Source organism: Sorex araneus, chromosome 1, assembly GCF_027595985.1.
Source record: "Sorex araneus isolate mSorAra2 chromosome 1, mSorAra2.pri, whole genome shotgun sequence".
NCBI lineage: Eukaryota > Metazoa > Chordata > Mammalia > Eulipotyphla > Soricidae > Sorex > Sorex araneus.
In genome coordinates this window covers 108,135,632-108,153,013 of record NC_073302.1, presented here as the reverse complement: position 1 = coordinate 108,153,013, position 17,382 = coordinate 108,135,632, and the positions used below count along the sequence as shown (strand labels likewise).

Sequence of the window (17,382 nt, the reverse complement as noted above, 5' to 3'; positions counted from 1 at the left end):
CACGGTGACCTACTCCTGCACACCGCACACCACACACCCTGGCTCCAGGGGCACCGCAAAGCAGGAGGCAACCAACCTTAGAGGGAAGTAATTATTTTACAGGTCAGCCTCTAACAACATGTGTGTGATCTCTTACAGAAGAGCTAATGGCCCCTGGGTGAAATACTACAATCCTCACCCTCTCCTCTAAGGGTACTTTTTTGTAGCATTTTTAGTGGTTTTTCATAACAATACAAATATATGTATTATTTCGGTTCTACGTTGGGGCAGGGATCGGGGTTCAGGATGGAAACATCTGAAATAGGGTGTGGAGAGGTGTCGTGGTGGTGGGGTTGGTGTTTGAATATTAAATGGAATCAAATTTTGTGAACTACCATATAAAATTAAAGAAATATTTAAAAAGAGAAATAGAGAGGGGGAGAGGGAGAGAGAGAGGGAGAGAAAAAGAGAGGGAAAGAGAGAGAGGGAGAGAGACGGGAGAGGGAGAGAGGGAGAGAAGCTGTGTCCTCAGACTCCCCCCGGCCCTGCCCCTGCCTGCGAGGTCGCGGAAGGACAGAGCCGCCCCCTCTCCCGCCGGGCGTCCACCTGGAGCTGTCCCCCCCTCCCCGCAGGCCCCTAGCCGGGTCTCGAGGCGGCAGATGGAGCCCGGTGGGGTCCGGGAAGCGGGGGCGGCGCTGGAGACCAAAGAGACTGTGTGCGTGGGACTGGGCAGCCTGGCCCGACGGAGGGGGGGTGGGGGGGGACGGGGACCCCTAGGAGAGAGGAGGGGCACGGGGTCCTGAGGGTGGGCCCACGTGTTCTCTTCCAGAAGTCTCCCGCCCGCCTGGAGCAGGAAGGACGGAAGTGGTCCTGAGCAGGGAGAAGCGCCAGCCGGCGATGCCGGTGCTCAGGGACCTTGTCCCTGCTAGCATGGACCAGGCCGGAGACGCGCACGGGGCTCACTCCAGCTCCCCCCGGCGCCGAGGGTCCCCCGAGCATCACCCCGAGACATGAACTAGCCAGGGGCCCGCGTCCTTCCCGCAGACTCCCCGGCAGAGAGCGAGGGGCTTGCTGTCGGGCTGGCTCGTGAGGGTCTGTGCGGTATCAGGCCGTATCCCTCCAGGGTCCGGGGTGGGGGGGTCATCACGCAGGGTCCCTTAGCAAAACCAGCTTGCATGGTTCTGGCCTTGTCCCCCAAAGGCTGTGCAGCTAGGGTGTGCGCTGATGATGATTTCACACCTGCAAGGTCGTCAGCGTCCTGCAGGGGGCGCCCGACAGTGCAGCAGCCCTGCTGAGCCCAGAGTGAGAGAGGGAGGGGGGAGACACACACACACACACACACACACACACACACACACACACACACACACACACACACACACACAACTGCCTCAGGCGGGACCCCGCACTGCCCCGGCACCTCCCTCCCGCCCCGCGCCCCCAGAGTGGCACCCCCAGGGGTCAAAACACAAAGGCAGAGCCGACTCTCCTCTTCTTCCCTCCAACTCCTGGAAGGGGTTTGACCTGCGTGCCGTCTGGTTGGGGGTGTGGGGGGCTGTGACTCCAGGTGATGCTCACGGGACTCGAACCCCGTGCACCCGAGTCATCTCCTGGCCCTGACTCGACTTGATGCTTATTTTCTTTATTTTTGAGGTTCCGTCGTCCTAGTTTGGGGCCCGCACCCAGTGCCCTCGTATACCAGGGCGACTCCGGGCTCAGGGCTCAGGGGCCAGGGGTCACGTCTGGACCTGCCGGGGCGGGCATATGGTGCTGGGATCGAACCCGGGGCTCTGGCACGTAAAGCAGGTGCCCCAGCCGCCTTATGAGTGTCCTGGATGGGGGGCCCAGGCCGCTGTGCTCAGGGGTCACTCCGGGAGGGGCCCGGGGACACTGGCGTGGCGGGGCTCGCGCCCGAGTCAGTGCGCCGCTGTCCGCAGCCTCCGCGCTGCGCGTTGATGCTGCCGCCCGCGCGGAGTCTCCGGTGAGGGGTGAGGGGTGGGGGTGGGCTCCCCGGGCCCTCTGGACACGCGTCGGGCCTCAGCCGTGCGGCCCCGCGGGGCACCTGGCCCGCCTGGCCGTGAAGGTCGGCGGGGGCTGAAGTGAGGGAACGCAGGTGGGCGGTGCGAGTCCGGGGCCTGCACCCCTGAAGCCGCGGTCCTGGGTGCCCACGGGGACTGGCCGTGATGCCGCCCGCGAGGGGCGGGGCCTGTGCGGGGGGGGGGGGAGGGGGCGGGGGCCCTGGGGGGCGGGAGGCCGGAAGCCCAGGCCCGGCAGCCTGAGGGTCAAGGACAGAGACCTGGAGGGCGGGGCGCCCACACACGGGAGGGGGTGGTAGTGGCGGCCCTGTCCCCCCCCCACGTCACGCCAAGCCCCAGAGGCGGCCCCCGGACAGCTCCAGGGCGCCAAGGGGCATGGGAGGGGGGGGCGGGCGGGCAGGGCCGGGGCACGCCATGGGCTGTGACGTCACTGCAGGGGGCGGGGCGGGCGGCGTGCCCGGGCCCCACGCGGTCCGTCGAGGCAAAGCCGTGCAGCTCGCCTCCCACCCCACACACCACACACACACACACACACACACACGGCCCCACCCAGACGCGGGAGGGCCAGGCTGAGGGGGAAGCCGCGTCCGCTCGGTCCCCAGGAGCCAACAGACAGTGGGGATCGCGATGGGCCACCTGAGCGGGCCGCCCCGCCTCCCGTCAGGAGGAGCACAGAGAAGCGCCAGGTCCCGAGAGAGCCCTGAGGATTTGACCACAGGCCTTCTAGGGCCTTCTGGAGCCTTCTAGAGCTTTCTGGAGCCTTCTAGTGCTTTCTAGAACCTTCCAGAGCTTTCTAGGACTTTCCAGAGCTTGCTAGAACTTTCCAGAGCTTGCTAGAACTTTCCAGAGCCTTCTTTTCATGCGCACAGGCCACGGGGGAGGGGGGGTCCAACGGGTCCAACTGTCACGTGCTTCCGTCCTTCCGCCTTGTCTTCAGGCGCTGGCCAGCCACCCCGGGCACTCTGGGCCAGCAGGACATCCCGCGATGCAAAGGTCTGAGGTGTGGCACCGCCGGGGCCAGGGGTTCCCGAGTGACACCCGCGGTGCTCGGGGTCACGCCCTCTGCTGGGTGGGGGCCGGGCAGTGCTGCACTGACCCCGGGCCGGCTCCCGCGAGGGGAGAGCCGTGTCCCGCCCCCGTTTCCCTCCTCCCGGGGCTACGGGCCCTCCCGCTGCCTGTGTCCTGTGGTGCCCGCGGGCCGGACTCTGGGCTCTCCCCGCCGTGGCGCGGGGCCGGGGCCGGGACGTCCCCAGAGAAGCACTGACGGGGACCCGTGAAGCCCAGCCCCAGCAGCGCGGGGCCGCGGAGCCCTGCCAGCGCGCCTGAGAAACGCCCCGACGCTGGGATCGGGCACGGGTGCGGGGCCGCTCGGTCTGCTGTCTTTCCCCTCAGGCCTCCCTGCTGCGGAGCCGCGCCTGGCCCGCGGGAGAAGGGAAAGAGGGTCCTCGTCGCCCCCTGCACTCAAGCTGCTCTCTGCCTCAGTTTCCTCATCTGAGAAATGGGCGCAGAAACCCCCGGCGGGCTGGACCTGTGTCTCGGGCGGTGGGGGGGTGGCTGGCAAGGGCGAGGCCCTGGCTTGACGCCAGGGCAGGGTCCCCGCCCCGTGACAGCCCTGATCACCCGCCCTGCCCGCGCAGACCCGCACCGCTGGGTTTGTCCCCGGCGATGGAAGAAAGAACGATGGTGAAACCGGGCCCCGGGGGTCCCTGCTGCCGGGGCTGTCCGTGGGGTCTCAGACACCGAGCTTCCCCGCACACCTTCATCCCTACGGGGCCTCGCGCGCTCCTCTGCGCCGCCCTGCCGTGTGTCCAGACAGCCCGCCGCCCGGGTTCCTTCCCTGGAGCGGCCACGAGTGCGGGCCCCGCGCAGGGACGGGGCATCACAGAGCGGGGTGAGGGGAGGGGGCGGGGGGGGGGGGCGGTCTGCGCCTCGGGAGAAGGTCGGCCCTCTCGCACAGCCGCACCGCTGCACCGCTCCCTGCTCCCTGCTTCCAGAACGTTCTCGCTGCTCAGTACTAGCGCCTGCCCCCCCCATACACACACCCCTCCCTGGCTGACTTCTCTCTCCCGCTCTTAGTCTTCTCTCTTCTCCCTCCCTCTCTCTTCCTCTCCTCCCTCCTCCTCTTTTTTTTTGCTTTTTGGGTCACACCCGGCAATGCACAGGGGTTACTCCTGGCTCTGCACTCAGGAATCACTCCTGGGGGTGCTCAGGGGACCATATGGAATGCTGGGAATCGAACCCGGGTCGGCCACGTGCAAGACAAACGCCCTACCCGCTGTGCTATCACTCCAGCCCCTCTCTCCCTCCCTCTCTCTCTCTTCCCCTCTTTCCCCCTCCTCTCTTTCTCTCTCCCTCTCTCCCTCCCTCCTCCCTCTCTTTCCCTCTTTTTCTCCCTTTCTAACCTCCCCCTCTCCCCCCCTCTCTCTCCCCTTCTCCCCTCCTTCCCACTCTCTCCCTTTCTCTCTCCTTTTTTCTCTACCACTCTTTCTCTCTCTCTCTCCCTGTTCTCTTTTTCTCTGTCTCCCTCTCTTCCCCCCTCCCCCTCCCTCTCGTTCTCTCTCCCTTTTGAGTGCTCTGTGTCCCTCCAGCTCAGTGCTCCGGGTGCCCCTACGAAGGCTGCTCCCAGCCCCCGGCACCCTCTCTCCCCGGCCTGAGCGTCCTTCCCCCCAGCCCCTGACGAGCACTGGACGGGGAGGGTGGGGATGCCTCGCTCTGAAGGTGACCCGCGTCTCTGTGTCTCCGCAGACCTACATCGGCTCCATCCTGGCCTCGGTGAACCCCTACAAGCCCATCGGGGGCCTGTACGAGCCGGGCGCCGTGCAGCGCTACAGCCGCAGCCACCTGGGCGAGCTGCCGCCGCACGTCTTCGCCATCGCCAACGAGAGCTACCGCTGCCTGTGGCGGCGGCCCGACAGCCAGTGCGTGCTCATCAGGTACCGCCCCACCCCCACCCCCGGAGACACCCCGGGACCCGCCCCCCCCACAGCACCGCCGGAGCCAGACAGCGAGGAAGACCAAGAGAAAGGGAGGTGGGGGGAGGCAGGGGAGAGGCCAGGGTGGGCGTCGGCTGCCTGTGGGAACCCCCCGGGGGTGAGGGTCCTCCAACCTGCCCCCCCAGACCAAGAGGCTGTTCCTGGTGGGGGAGCAGAAGAACCCCACGGACCCGGCGCCCTGCACCTGGACCCCCGAGCCGGGCCTGTGGGGGGCTGGGGGCTGAGCACCCCCCCACACCTGCAGCTCTGCCCCGTTTTCGGGGCAGCTGTGTCCTTGCTTTTGCCACCCTGACGGCCCTGGAGGTTGGCGCAGCTCCTGCCTCTCCCCCTAGATGAGCCCCCGGGCAGTGCTCACCCTGCGCCTGCCGTAAGCACTCCTGGGCTTGGTCCTGCCTGGGGACTGGAAAGCGCGGCTCCAGCAGGGAGGGCATTTCCTTGCATGCGACCGACCCGGGTTCGGTCCCCAGCATCCCTTAGGATCCCCCTGAGCACTGCCAGGAGAGATTCCTGAGCATCTCTGGGCGTGACCCCAAAAACTAAAATAAATAAAATTGAAGGAAGGAAGGAAGGAAGGAGAGAAAGAAGGAAAGAAAGAGGAAAGAAGAAAGGAAAGGAGAGAAGAAGGAAGGAAGGGAGGGAGGGAGGGAGGGAGGGAGGGAGGGAGGGAGGGAGGGAGGGAGGGAGGGAGGGAGGGAGGGAGGGAAAAGAAAAAAAAGTTTGCTTCTGGGGCCGTCCCTGCCTGTTCGGGGGTCTCACCCGATGTCCTCAGGGTCCCAGAGGAGCAGAGCAGCTGCTCCAAGCTTTGGAGTCATTGCTCCAGCCCCCAGAAAACCGCTTTTAAGAGCCATGTTCTCAGTCAAGTCGTTTGCCTGGGACCAGGAGCCCAGTCGCTGGTTGGTGGACTGGGAGTTCCCTGACGTTCAAGGTTAGAACTGAAGGTCACAGGTGGCAGAGTCGAATAAGTGAGTGGAGAGAGAAAATCATCACTCTCTTAGGGGGGGGCACCCAGCAGTGCTCAGGCTGACTCCTGGCTCTGCACTCAGGGGTCACTCCTGGCTGGACTCATAGGGGATCATATGTGGTGCCGGGGATCGAACCCTGGTCGGCTGCATGCAAGGTAGATGCCTTCCCTACTGTACTGTCCGGTCCCAAAGGTCTTCACCCATTTGTTTTTATAGACGATTGAGTTGTTTTCCACGTTCAGGTACCTCAGTTTTTGCCGACGATAATTATTTGGGCTTATTACTGTCATGGCGCTGGGAAAAGTGAGAGCCTGACTCATCTCTCACTTACTGGAAAGAGCAGCTTGGAAAGAAAGTGAAGAATCAAATGAGATCATTGTGCCTGTGTGCGTGTGTGTATGTGTGTGTGTGTATTTTGCGCGTGCACACACAAGCGCGTAAGTGTCATAGAATAGAAAGGGGTGACATTATCATCCCAAACAAAGGCAGAGATTTAAAAACTCTGGGTTGTGGGGCGGGGAGAGATGCAGAGTATTCCCATTGTGTAATGCCCATGTTAAAAGAGTAACTATTTAGCTCAGGAAATGAAGTCTGTAAGAATAGACTTCTCATTAAAATGTGTTTGGAGTTTTAACAGGGCTCGTTAACAGCTTGAGTTCCTTAAGGAAGGGTTGGAACTATGGGAAATGAAAGAAGACTGAGTATGAAAATAAAAGTTGTGCGGTGCTAGAGTTTTAGCCGTGTTTTCCTAGGCAAGGTCTGCCCCCTGGTGGCCATGCTGCGCTTTGCTACTTCCCAAAGATTTTTCTCCTGCCCTGTCCCTTCAAACCAGAAAAAACAGCTCATTTAAAGGAAGCGTGTTTCCTTTCTTTTCATGAGTCCCTTTCACCTGGCCGAGGACCCTGGATTTGCAGCGCCCTGACTCCTGCTCCAAGCCTCCTTTAGTAGTCGCATCTTCAAGGTGATTGCCTTGCAGAAATTCTAGTTTTTGCTTTATTTTTCTATGCACATGTAAGCGAATGCTTTGCTATTATTTGTTGTTGTTATTGTTTTTTGCTTTTTTTGGGGGGGTCACACCCGGCTGTGCACAGGGGTTACTCCTGGCTCATGCACTCAGGAATTACTCCTGGCGGTGCTCGGGGGACCATATGGGATGCTGGGAATTGAACCCGGGTTGGCTGCGTGCAAGGCAAACGCCCTACCCGCTGTGCTATTGCTCCAGCCCCAACTATTATTTGTTTTTTGAGGCATAAATAAATACATTTCCAATCTGAATTTTTAATTTAGTAGTTAAGGCAGACGTTGGACGGTTCATTGTGCATTTTACACCAATTTCAATCTTTATTACACCGGCAGGCAGTATTTCATTTATTACGGCCTTCTTAGTGTGTGACCTTTAGAGACACACACACAGTGCGGGCCTGGCCTGTGGCCCATCTGAGCATCTGGGAGAGAAGCAGCCCTCAACAACTGCCAATCAAAGCGTGGCCTGAGGACCACTTAGGGGAGGAAATTCTTTGGCATTGCTTTCTCCCGTGGAATGGCTCCTTTAGGGGGTCCCGTTTATTCTGGAATAATTGGGGGGTTGGTCTTTGCTGTTTCTAGGGCCCCGTCTGGAGCTCATAGAACATGACCGGTTCCCTTGCTGGGCTTGGGAGTAAGAAAAGAGGACAAGGAACCAGGAGGACAGTACAGTGGTTAGGGCATATGTTAGGGTGAGCCCAAACACCACCAGGCCCCCAGTCCAGGAGGCCCCCCCAAGAGCATCGCTGGGGTACCCTCCTCCCCCACACTTCCTTGGGCCCTTGCACTGAATGGCTGAGCAGGTCAGCTGAGGGCAGATGGCTGGTGGATTCTGAGCATCATTTGGGAGGCCCTGCCCCAAATAAAAGGAAAACAGAAAACACACGTGTTCGTCACTCCCTTCCCTCCAGGAAGCGAGAGATGCAGGTGGGCAAGCTTGGGCTGGCTGGTAGGGGCTCTGCGGAGCTCGTCAGAGAAGGTGATGGGTGACTAAGACTCCAGAAGAGGTTCCGAGAAGGTCAAAGGGAAGTGGCTCAGGAGGTGGGGGACATGGGAGGGAGGAAGGACGATTGGGCAGTGGCCTCGCTGGGGCTCAAAGCTCTGCTGCAAGGCTGTGGGGATGCTCGGGGGCTTGGGGAGGCAGAGAAAGACTGCGGGGGTGTGTGTGTATGTGTGTGTGCACATGGGTGCATGTGTATGTGTGTGTGCACATGGGTGCATGTGCATGTGTGGGTGTGCACATGGGTGCGCATGTGTATGTGTGGGTGTGCATACACACATGTGTGCCTGCATGCGTGTGCACACGTGTATGTGTGTGCATGCATGTGTGTGCTCAAGTGTGTGGCTCAGAGTTGCCAGAGGCATTTGCTGAGTTTGTGGGTGGCTTCCCAGGCTGCCTTGGCTGTGACAGACAGCCCGGGGTTCCAGCAGCCTCTTCCTGTGTGGGCTCACCTCTGGGTGTGCTGGGAAGGCACCTAGCGAGTGCTGAGATGGACTGGGGAAAACTGCGAGTCGGGGAAATGGAGTCCCGTGTCTGCGGAGGCCGTGAGGGCCGGGCAGTGTGTCCGTAGGCAGCCCCTCTCCTCGGCCCTTGGATAGGATTCCAACGAGCGGGCCGGGTTCCAATAAAACTTTATTTCCATGAAGAGGCAGCACGTTTGGGGGCAGTTGCTGGGTGGGCTGTGGGGAAAGCCTGGTCTTCTCAGAGTCCTCTTTCTTCTGGGTTCCTGCGCCCTGTCTCCCACAGATAACGGCTCGCCCTTTCAGGCCCTGGGCCCCTGACTCTGGAACCTCCCCCACCTCACAGGGGGGTTCTCATTCTTGCTCAGAAATGTCTCCCCTCTACCCTGTTCCAAGCCGGTTCCTCTCTCCCTGCACCTGTGTGTTGTTTCTACTGTGTGAGGCTTGCGCACGCATGCGCGTGCGCGCGCACACACACACACACACACACACACACACACACACACACACACACACACACACACACACAGACAGCCCCATCCTGCCAGGCTCGCTTGCTCTCCCTGCGCTTTTGTGTTGTCTCTACTGCCTGGGGCTTGGACACACACACACACACACACACACAGCCCCATCCTGCCAGTCTCTCTCCCCTCTCACCCAGGCACCCCTCAGCTCCTGCACACCTGGAGACGCTCCTCTGACTTACTGCCCTGGGTCCTAGTGCCCCTGGGTCCCCCAACCCCCGACCACAGCGAGGTCTCCCGGGTTTTCCCTAAAGGTTCCGTCTCCATCTCCCCTTGCCTGATTTTCTCCCCAAAATGTGCCCTCCTTCATGCTTCTGAGCCGCAAGCGGTGGACCCCATACTACCTGGCCCTGGGTCTAGCAGTCAAGCCCTCCACTAAGTCCAGAAGTCACAGGATACGGCCCCCATTTAGAATGCAGCCCAGACACCAGGGTCCAGAAGCCACACCTCCAGGAGCTAGAAACCACGCCCCAGAGAGCTAGAAGCCACGCCCCCAGAAGCTTAAAAACCACACCCCTGGGAGCCGGAAGCCACGCCCCAGTATGCAGAAGCCATGCCCCCTTAAGGGGGCAGTGGGCGAGTACCACTCCCTGATCTAACCGAGGTGCACAGCCCATCACTTGTACCCAGGTCACACCTGGCGACCCCTGCCTGGCTGACTGAGTTCTGGCGGGGCCATGGACTCCTGGGCTCCTTGTCCCCGCCAGCCTTTCTCACTCCCCTTTGCCCCACACCCCTCCCTCTGTCCAGTCCTCATCCTGCGGGTGCTGAAACTTGGAGTCTCTGTCCTGACTCTGCTGTTGACAAACCGCCTCGTGACTCCCGGCCAGCCACACCGGCTCCAGCTCCCCGCACCACCCCGCCACTGGGCTGGGCGGAGCTGCCACCACCTGCTAGCGCTTCTGACAGTGCCGGCTCTGTGCCCGCCTTGGCCCGCGCTGGGCTCCGAGTGCGCGCAGCCAGGTCAGCTGTGCTTGCCGGTCCGTGCTGCCTGAGTCACGGCGCTACAGAGGCTGGAATGCAGCTTCCAGGGGGGCAGCGTGAGTCACCCGCCCTGTCCCTTAGGGGAGGCCGCGGCTGCAGACTGCGTGGCCGGAGCAAAGCGCTGTCCGTCGGCTGCGGACTTCGAGAGTCCGGCTTGGCTGGATGTGAATGGGTTTTACCGTTTGTCTGTGCTTAGTTCACTGTCACTGAGCTGGTGCGTGATGATGGCAGACCTCATTATGGGGTTTGCTGCCGTGCCGGGATGCGTGAGCTCGGAACAAGGAGCGTCTCATGTTTCATGAGTGCATGAGTGCCCTGCCGGGCCTGGCCACACGTCCCCGTCCCTGCTCATTCCTCCCACGGCCCTTGGCTGGGACCCTACGTCACACCCCCCCAGCGTGTGCCCAGCAGTTCTGCTCCCTCCCGTGCCCAGAACGGGGGTCGGGACACCCAGGAACCGCGTGGTCAGTGGAGAGAGGCTCTGCCCCCGTTTCCCTGGGCTGCTCTTGAGAGAGGCGTTGCCAGCTTCCTGCCCCCCCCCCCGACGGCTGTGCTGGGATGAGCAGGATGCAGGGGTCCCCCGTGCAGCTGGCTCGTGGGGGACCCTCGCGCCTGGAGAGGCATCACCAGAGGCGTCCGTCGCTCAGAGCCCGCCTGTGCTGTCTTCCAGCGGTGAGAGCGGCGCGGGGAAGACCGAGTGCACCAAGCTGGTCCTCAAGTTCCTGTCGGCCGTCAGCCAGCAGTCCCTGGAGCTGCAGGACAAGGCGTCGTGCGTGGAGCAGGCCATCCTGGAGAGCAGGTGCTTCCTCCTGCCCTCGCCCCGCGTGAGAGCTTTGTTCCAGCCTCTTCCGGCCCCCAGGCTGTGGGTGCTCTGGGAGCAGCCTGCAGCCGCCGCCTCCCCGCCAGGGCCCTTGTCCGGCCTGGAGAGCTGCTGAAGTCTCCGCCCGCTCCATGAGGAGCAGCGGCCAGTGGGAGGGGACAGAGGAGGCCCCAGGACCGCAGAGGATTGAGTCAGACAGACAGACAGGGGTGTACACTGGAGCACACACAAACACACACCACCACCCCCATGCTGAGCCCAGAGCATCTAGCCTGCAGAATCCTCCTCCAAAGTTTTTTATTACACACACACAAGTGAGCCCAGAGCATACACACACACACACCCTGAGCCCTAGCATCTATCCTAAAACTCCTTCATTATTTGGGGGAGTCTACACCCAGCGATGCTCAGGGGTCACTCCCGGCTCTGCACTCAGGAGCCAGTCCTAGCCGTGTTGGGGGGGGCCTGTAGGATGCTGGGAATGGACCCTGGGTGGCCGAGTGCAGGGCAAGCACCCCCCGCCCGCCTGCACTGCCGTTGCTCTCTCTGCTTGCATGTCTGCCCCCTTGTGAAAACAGCCCTGCAGCCTCTGGTCCACTTGGACACGGGGAGGACCCAGGGCAGCAAGGTGGGTGCCCCCAGGAGACGGCAGGTGGGTGCAGGTCTGGACCCCAGGGGGCTTTTCCCTGGCCATCCCAATGGGTGTGGGCAGTGCGGGCCGCCTCGGCTGAGTCCCCATCCGCACGGTGCTCGCGCCAGCTCGGTCCTCAGCAGTGCATGCGGCTACCGAGCACTGCCCACCGTCGCCCCTGAGAGCCACTGGCGGTGGACCCCAAACCCAGCAAATAACATTTAAAAAAAATTATTTAGCCAGGGGCTGGAGTGATAGCACAGCGGGTAAGATATTTGCCTTGCAACGGCCGACCCGGGTTCGATTCCTCCATCCCTCTCTGAGAGCCCAGCGAGCTACCGAGAGTATCCCACCCACTTGCCCTGACAAGCTCCCTGTGGCATATTTGGCACGCCAAAAAAAAAAAAAAGTAACAAGTCTCACAAGGAAGACGTTACTGGTGCCCGCTCAAACAAATTGATGAGCAACGGGATGACAGTGATGAATTTAATCAGAGGCCAGAGCGATAGCACAGTGGGTAGGGCGTTTGCCCTGCACATGGCCAACCCGGGTTCAATCCCCGACGTCCCTTATGGTCCCCCAAGCACCACCAGGAATAATTCCTGAGTGTGAGCCAGAAGTAACCCCTGAGCATCACTGGGAGTGACCCAAAAAGCAAAAATAAAACCAACCAACCTTAGTGCCCAGGAGGGGGCAGGAGATGGGGGGGAGAGGCTGGGGGGTGAAAGAGGGCGGGGAGAGAGAGAGCTGCCGTAGAGGCAGGCTGGGGGTGGCAGAAGTGAAACTGGGGTCATTGATGGTGGAAAACGGACCCTGGTGGAGGGACGGGTGTTAGAACACTGTGTGACTGATACCGGGTCATGAACTGTCTCACAGTGACTCCCTGAAAAAGAAAAATTAAAAGTAAAAAAATAATAAAAATAAAATTAAAACTTATTCTGGATAAAAAATTTTGAAAATTAAAAATTAGAAAAGTTAAACCCAAGCAATAAGATCTTCAGAAGTTGGAAACAATGCCAGCGGCTGTCCCTTCGGGCTTTCCCGGAGGTGCCTCGGGATCGAAGCCTGTGCCCGCCAGCCATCACATCCCTTGGCATGGGGCTTCGGAACTCATCCGCACCCCCCCCCCCATCCTGCCTTTCTTACAGCCCCATCATGGAAGCGTTCGGCAACGCCAAGACCGTGTACAACAACAACTCCAGCCGCTTCGGGAAGTTCGTGCAGCTGAACATCTGCGAGAAGGGAAACATTCAGGGCGGGAAGGTGGTCGATTGTATCCTGTTTCGTGCCCGCCTCCGGGGCTGCACCTGCCCCCACCCCCCAGGGCCTGCATCTCTCTGCTGCTGCTGGCCTCTGACTCCGAGGTGGCCAGGCTGGACCGCACACTTATTCCCACAGCTCAGTGTCCCCCCGAGGGGGCCAGAGCGACAGGACAGCGGGGAGGGCATTTGCCTTGCAGTCCCCAGCATCTCATAGGGCCCCCTGCGCACCGCCAGGAGTAATTCCTGAGCGTAGAGCCAGGAGTAACCCCTGAGCATCACTGGGTGTGACCCGCCCCCCAGAAATCCAGAGTGTTCCTAGCAAGTCAGCAGTGTGCCAAGCTGGATGCATCAGCAAACACCCAAATTCTGGGGCCGCAGATCAGTCCTGTCACCCGGTTCCCTTTCTCTCTTTTTTTTTTTTGTTTTGTTTTTTTGGGTCACACCTGGCGATGCACAGGGGTTACTCCTGGCTCTGCACTCAGGAATCACTCCTGGTGGTGCTCAGGGCCCGTCCCCTCTCTTGCGAGCACCGGGTCCGCAGGCAGGTCTGGGGTTACCGTCCTGCAGTGCTGTGGCCAGTGCAGCCCCGTGGCCACCCAGGAGCACCCCTGTCATGTCGTCACAGGTCATGGGAAGACTCGACGCTTTGTTTGCTTCTCTTTGGGCTCCGGGAGTCTCAGTATCCAGAGAACTTCGGTTCTCTGGATCAGGTAGGGTAGAAAATGCCGAGTTCATCGTTCTGTTCCTTGACTGGCCCTTGCTTTTCACATGAAGATTTATTAGAAAAAGTAAGTGCCCGGGATCTCTGGCGTTTCCCTCCCTCCACACTCCCAGTCTGGGGAAGCCATCGGGCCTGTGGGTTGAGCAGAGGAAGTGGCTCCAAAGGAAAATCTCGTCTCTCTTTGCAGAACCGAGTCGTCAGGCAAAATCCGGGGGAGAGGAATTTTCACATATTCTACGCGCTGCTGGCAGGGCTGGGACCCCAGGAAAAAGGTGAGTGGACGGTACCTGTCCTGCACACCAGTCCACGGGCCAGCACTGAGAGCCACGCAGTAGCCGAGTGGGGATCAGCCTGCGGCGGCAGCACTGTGCGTTGCCTGTGTGACGGATGGGTGGGATACTCCATCACGTGTTGCAACTAGCTACGCAATTGGGTGACAGGCCGTGCAGGCTCCCACATCTGCCCCCCACCCCAAGAGATCCTGCAGGACATCGCAGCATGAGGATCGGAGGCTGTGGAGCTGATCGGGCCTTGAGGTGCGGGGGTCCTCGGGTCACCCCAGCAGTGCGCAGGGTGCTCCAGGGCCACACCCGGTCGTGTTTGGGGGCCACGTGATGCCTCCTGTATCGAATCATGAGGGGCTTCCGCCTTCCCCCGTAATCTCGCTCTGGGCCCTGGTTTACTGTGAAAGCACAGCCCCACAAGCCAATCTCTCACCACTGGGTTTTTAAGCGAAGCAACGTGACCAGGTTCCTCTCACTATTGTTTCAGTAACATTCCTGCTCTCCCATTCCGGTCAATAGAGAGATGCCAGTTTGGCTGGGTAGCAGGTTTAAAAAAAAAAAATACATAGTATCGAAGGCCAGGGGAAACGGGCCTGGAGGACTGGTCAGTGGTGGGTTATGGGGCGGGGGGTGGAGGGTGGTTGAGACAGAGGAGGGTCCGTGATGACAGTACTAGTTGGAAACTGTCACTCTGGACGAGAGCTGAGTGCTGACAGCAGGCAAAGGGAAATCCGTGATAACCTTTCAGCGTCTGTATCGCAAAACATAATGCCTGAAATGAGAGAGAGAAAGAGAGAGAAGAGAGGTGCCTGCCACAGAGGCAGGCTGGGGTGGGGGTGGCTTGAACGGGAAGGAACCTGTGGACACGGGTGCTGGGGAATTACACTGGTGGCGGCATGGGTGTTGGAACACTGTATGTCTGAAATGCAATCATGAACAACTTTGTAATGCCCTCTCGCACGGTGATTCAGGAAATTTAAATAGACAAAAAAAAAAAACGGGAAATACTGGGACCATGGAATTATTTGGGTGGTTTATTTCTTTAAAATTACATAGTGAGGGCCTGGAGCGATAGTGCACAGGGAGGGCGCTTGCTTTGCACGAAGTCCACCTCTGGGCTCAGTCCCAGCATCCTAAGTGGTTCCCTGAGCTCCACCAGGAGTAATTTCTGAGTGCGGAGCCAGAAATCACCCCTGAGCATCGCCAGGTGTGACCCAAGAACAACAGCAAAAATCACAAAGTGAAAACTCATGGCTTCTGTCTAGCCTCAGCCACCGAGTTCTGACATAACCTTCTGCTCTCTGTTCCTGTAGAAGAATTTTATTTATCTGTACCAGATAATTACCACTACTTGAACCAGTCCGGGTGTATGGAAGACAAGACAATCAGCGACCAGGAGTCCTTCCGGGAAGTGATCGTGAGTCACCCTCTGGCCTTGCTCTGTTGTGTGTAGGGACCCCCTATCCGCTATCCCACCCCCTGCTGGTACCTCACTGTCCCCTGAGCTCTGCAGGAGTCAGACCCAAGCCCAGGAAACTCAGGAACACTGCCAAGTGTGACCCCAAAACTCACAAACAGATTCTTATTTAGCGAAGACAGGTTATTGTCTCTGCACCACTGCGTGAGACGGCAAAGAAGGATTTGCAGGAAGGATTTCTTTCCTTCAAAGATGAGGGAATGATTCCATCATCCAAAATATATGGGGGGGGGGCGGTCAGGGCTAGGAGCCTCATATTTCTAAAGCAGATCGAAGGGTCTGATACCAGGACAAGTACATCCAGCTCTTGGTTTCACAAGTACAATATTCTGCGTGGATTCCATGACTGAAAGCCAATCTGTGGTGCTGAGGAAACACTTTAGCTGATCAGCACGTCTTGGCATGCTCTGGTTGGATGCCAGCCCCTCAGACATCAACTGCCTTGGAGTCGGTGGATGTTAAGATGTTCAGAGTCTCGCCTGGTTTCCACAGGCTGATTCTGGAGGACCTCCAGATGCTGGGGGGGCGAGTGTTTAGCGCAGCTGAGGTCTCAGGCAGTTACTGCCTTTCCCCCACTGACCACTTTGACCACTTGGGGCAGCATCGCCTGGCTCGGAGCTAGTCTCTGCACTCACAAGTCAGCACTTGGAATTGAGCGTCACCTAGTGCTGGCCAGGTTTTACTTTTAAGTTAAAATAACAGGTTTCAGCATTTTAAACTTGGCCTGAGGATGAAAGGGGAGATCATCTAGAAAGGAGGAGCTGTTTATACGTGAAATTAGCCTAATAGCTGGGCACTCCTGAGTGTTCTGTTTATAGATTTTTCAATATTGACTTGGCAATTATTCTTTAGGGTTCACCCGTCATAGGTGTCAGTGAGAACTTAAGCTGATGTTTATGGAAACCAGAGCACCTCTGCTTTGCTGGTAATCCTCTGGGAGTTGTTACTGTTACTGTCATCCCATTGCTCATCAATTTGCTGGAGCGGGCACCAGTGATGTCTCCATTGTGAGACTTGTTGTGACTGTTTTAGGCATATCGAATACGCCACGGGGAGCTTGCCAGGCTCTGCCGTGCGGGCGAGATACTCTCGGTAGCTTGCCAGGCTCTCCGAGAGGGGCGGAGGAATTAAACCCAGGTTGGCCACGTGCAAGGCAAACGCCCTACCCGTTGCACCCCTAGGAGGGCTTCGTGTCCTGCACCCCTCGGTGGGCTCAGTGTCCAGAGACCCGTAGACTAATATTCGTGGCTACTTTGAATACAGCCCTCCACATTGCCCCGTAAATTTTTTTTCCCCCGTCAATTTGCTTATGATGGATAAGTTTGGGTCAGGATGAAAAGCTGTTTCGAGTCAAACAGTAACAAGTGCTCACTGAATTTTATTGCCGGCTCTGGGACCTCCGGGAGCGAGAGTGGCTGATGAAATGGGCGTGAGGTCATAGGGAGAGTAATCCCTTCCCTTCGCCCTCTTCCTCTTCAAATCTGGGCTGTTCCCAACATGCCCGGGGTCAGCCCTGGCTCCCTCGACCCTACACCTCCCTCCCTCGGCTCTGGGGGAACCCGGGAGTGTTTTAGGCAGGGAGCCCACGGGGGAACCTCAGACGTTTAGGGAAACCCGGGCCTCCTTGGAGATACCGTTCTCTTTCAGGGTCAAAAGAGTCGGGCAGAGGGACAGATTTCATACAGTAAGCCAGCTGCCTCTCGTCGAACAGAACGGTCCTTAGTAAATGATCTAGTCGCTCATCCTGACCCTCATCACCTCCCTTCTGCAATAATTGATTCCATCTCATGTCCAAGTGTCACTCGAGGCGGCCTTGCTCCTCGCGAGGACCCTCTGCCCCGCACCTGCCCGAGACCCCGAGTGCAAGCAGGAACTGGGGGGCAGTAAACGCACCTGACACTTGCTCTCCTCTCCTCTCTGGCTTCCTTTGTCATTGTAATTGTTTTTTATTTGTTTTTTTTTTTATTTTTTTTATTTTAGCAAGGCTGTTGCTGGTGTGAAATCTCTAGGTTTTCAAGGGACAGTTTCACACCTTTTGAAATTCTACACACACACACACACACACGCGCGCGCACACAAGCAAACACGCACACACATGCACACTTTTACAAGTACCCAATTTTACGTGCTAACAAAGACTGGATTGACGATGGTTTGCACAACTTTTGCCAGCTTTATAACTCAGCTGCCCCTTTGCCCTCCCGAGCTGCCCTGAGCGGTTCCCA

The 17,382-nt window shown here is 58.9% G+C and overlaps 1 protein-coding gene across 1 annotated transcript in view; it reads left to right on the top strand.

Moving 5' to 3' along the window:
- Window positions 1-17,382, top strand: part of MYO10 (myosin X) — a 197,204-nt gene that overhangs the window by 96,784 nt on the left and 83,038 nt on the right. Inside the window, exons 4-9 of the mRNA XM_055135527.1 lie at window positions 4,761-4,948; window positions 10,633-10,761; window positions 12,562-12,686; window positions 13,450-13,463; window positions 13,584-13,668; window positions 14,994-15,097. Of these exons, the coding sequence (XP_054991502.1) occupies window positions 4,761-4,948; window positions 10,633-10,761; window positions 12,562-12,686; window positions 13,450-13,463; window positions 13,584-13,668; window positions 14,994-15,097 (645 nt within the window). The remainder of the gene's footprint in view (window positions 1-4,760; window positions 4,949-10,632; window positions 10,762-12,561; window positions 12,687-13,449; window positions 13,464-13,583; window positions 13,669-14,993; window positions 15,098-17,382) is intronic.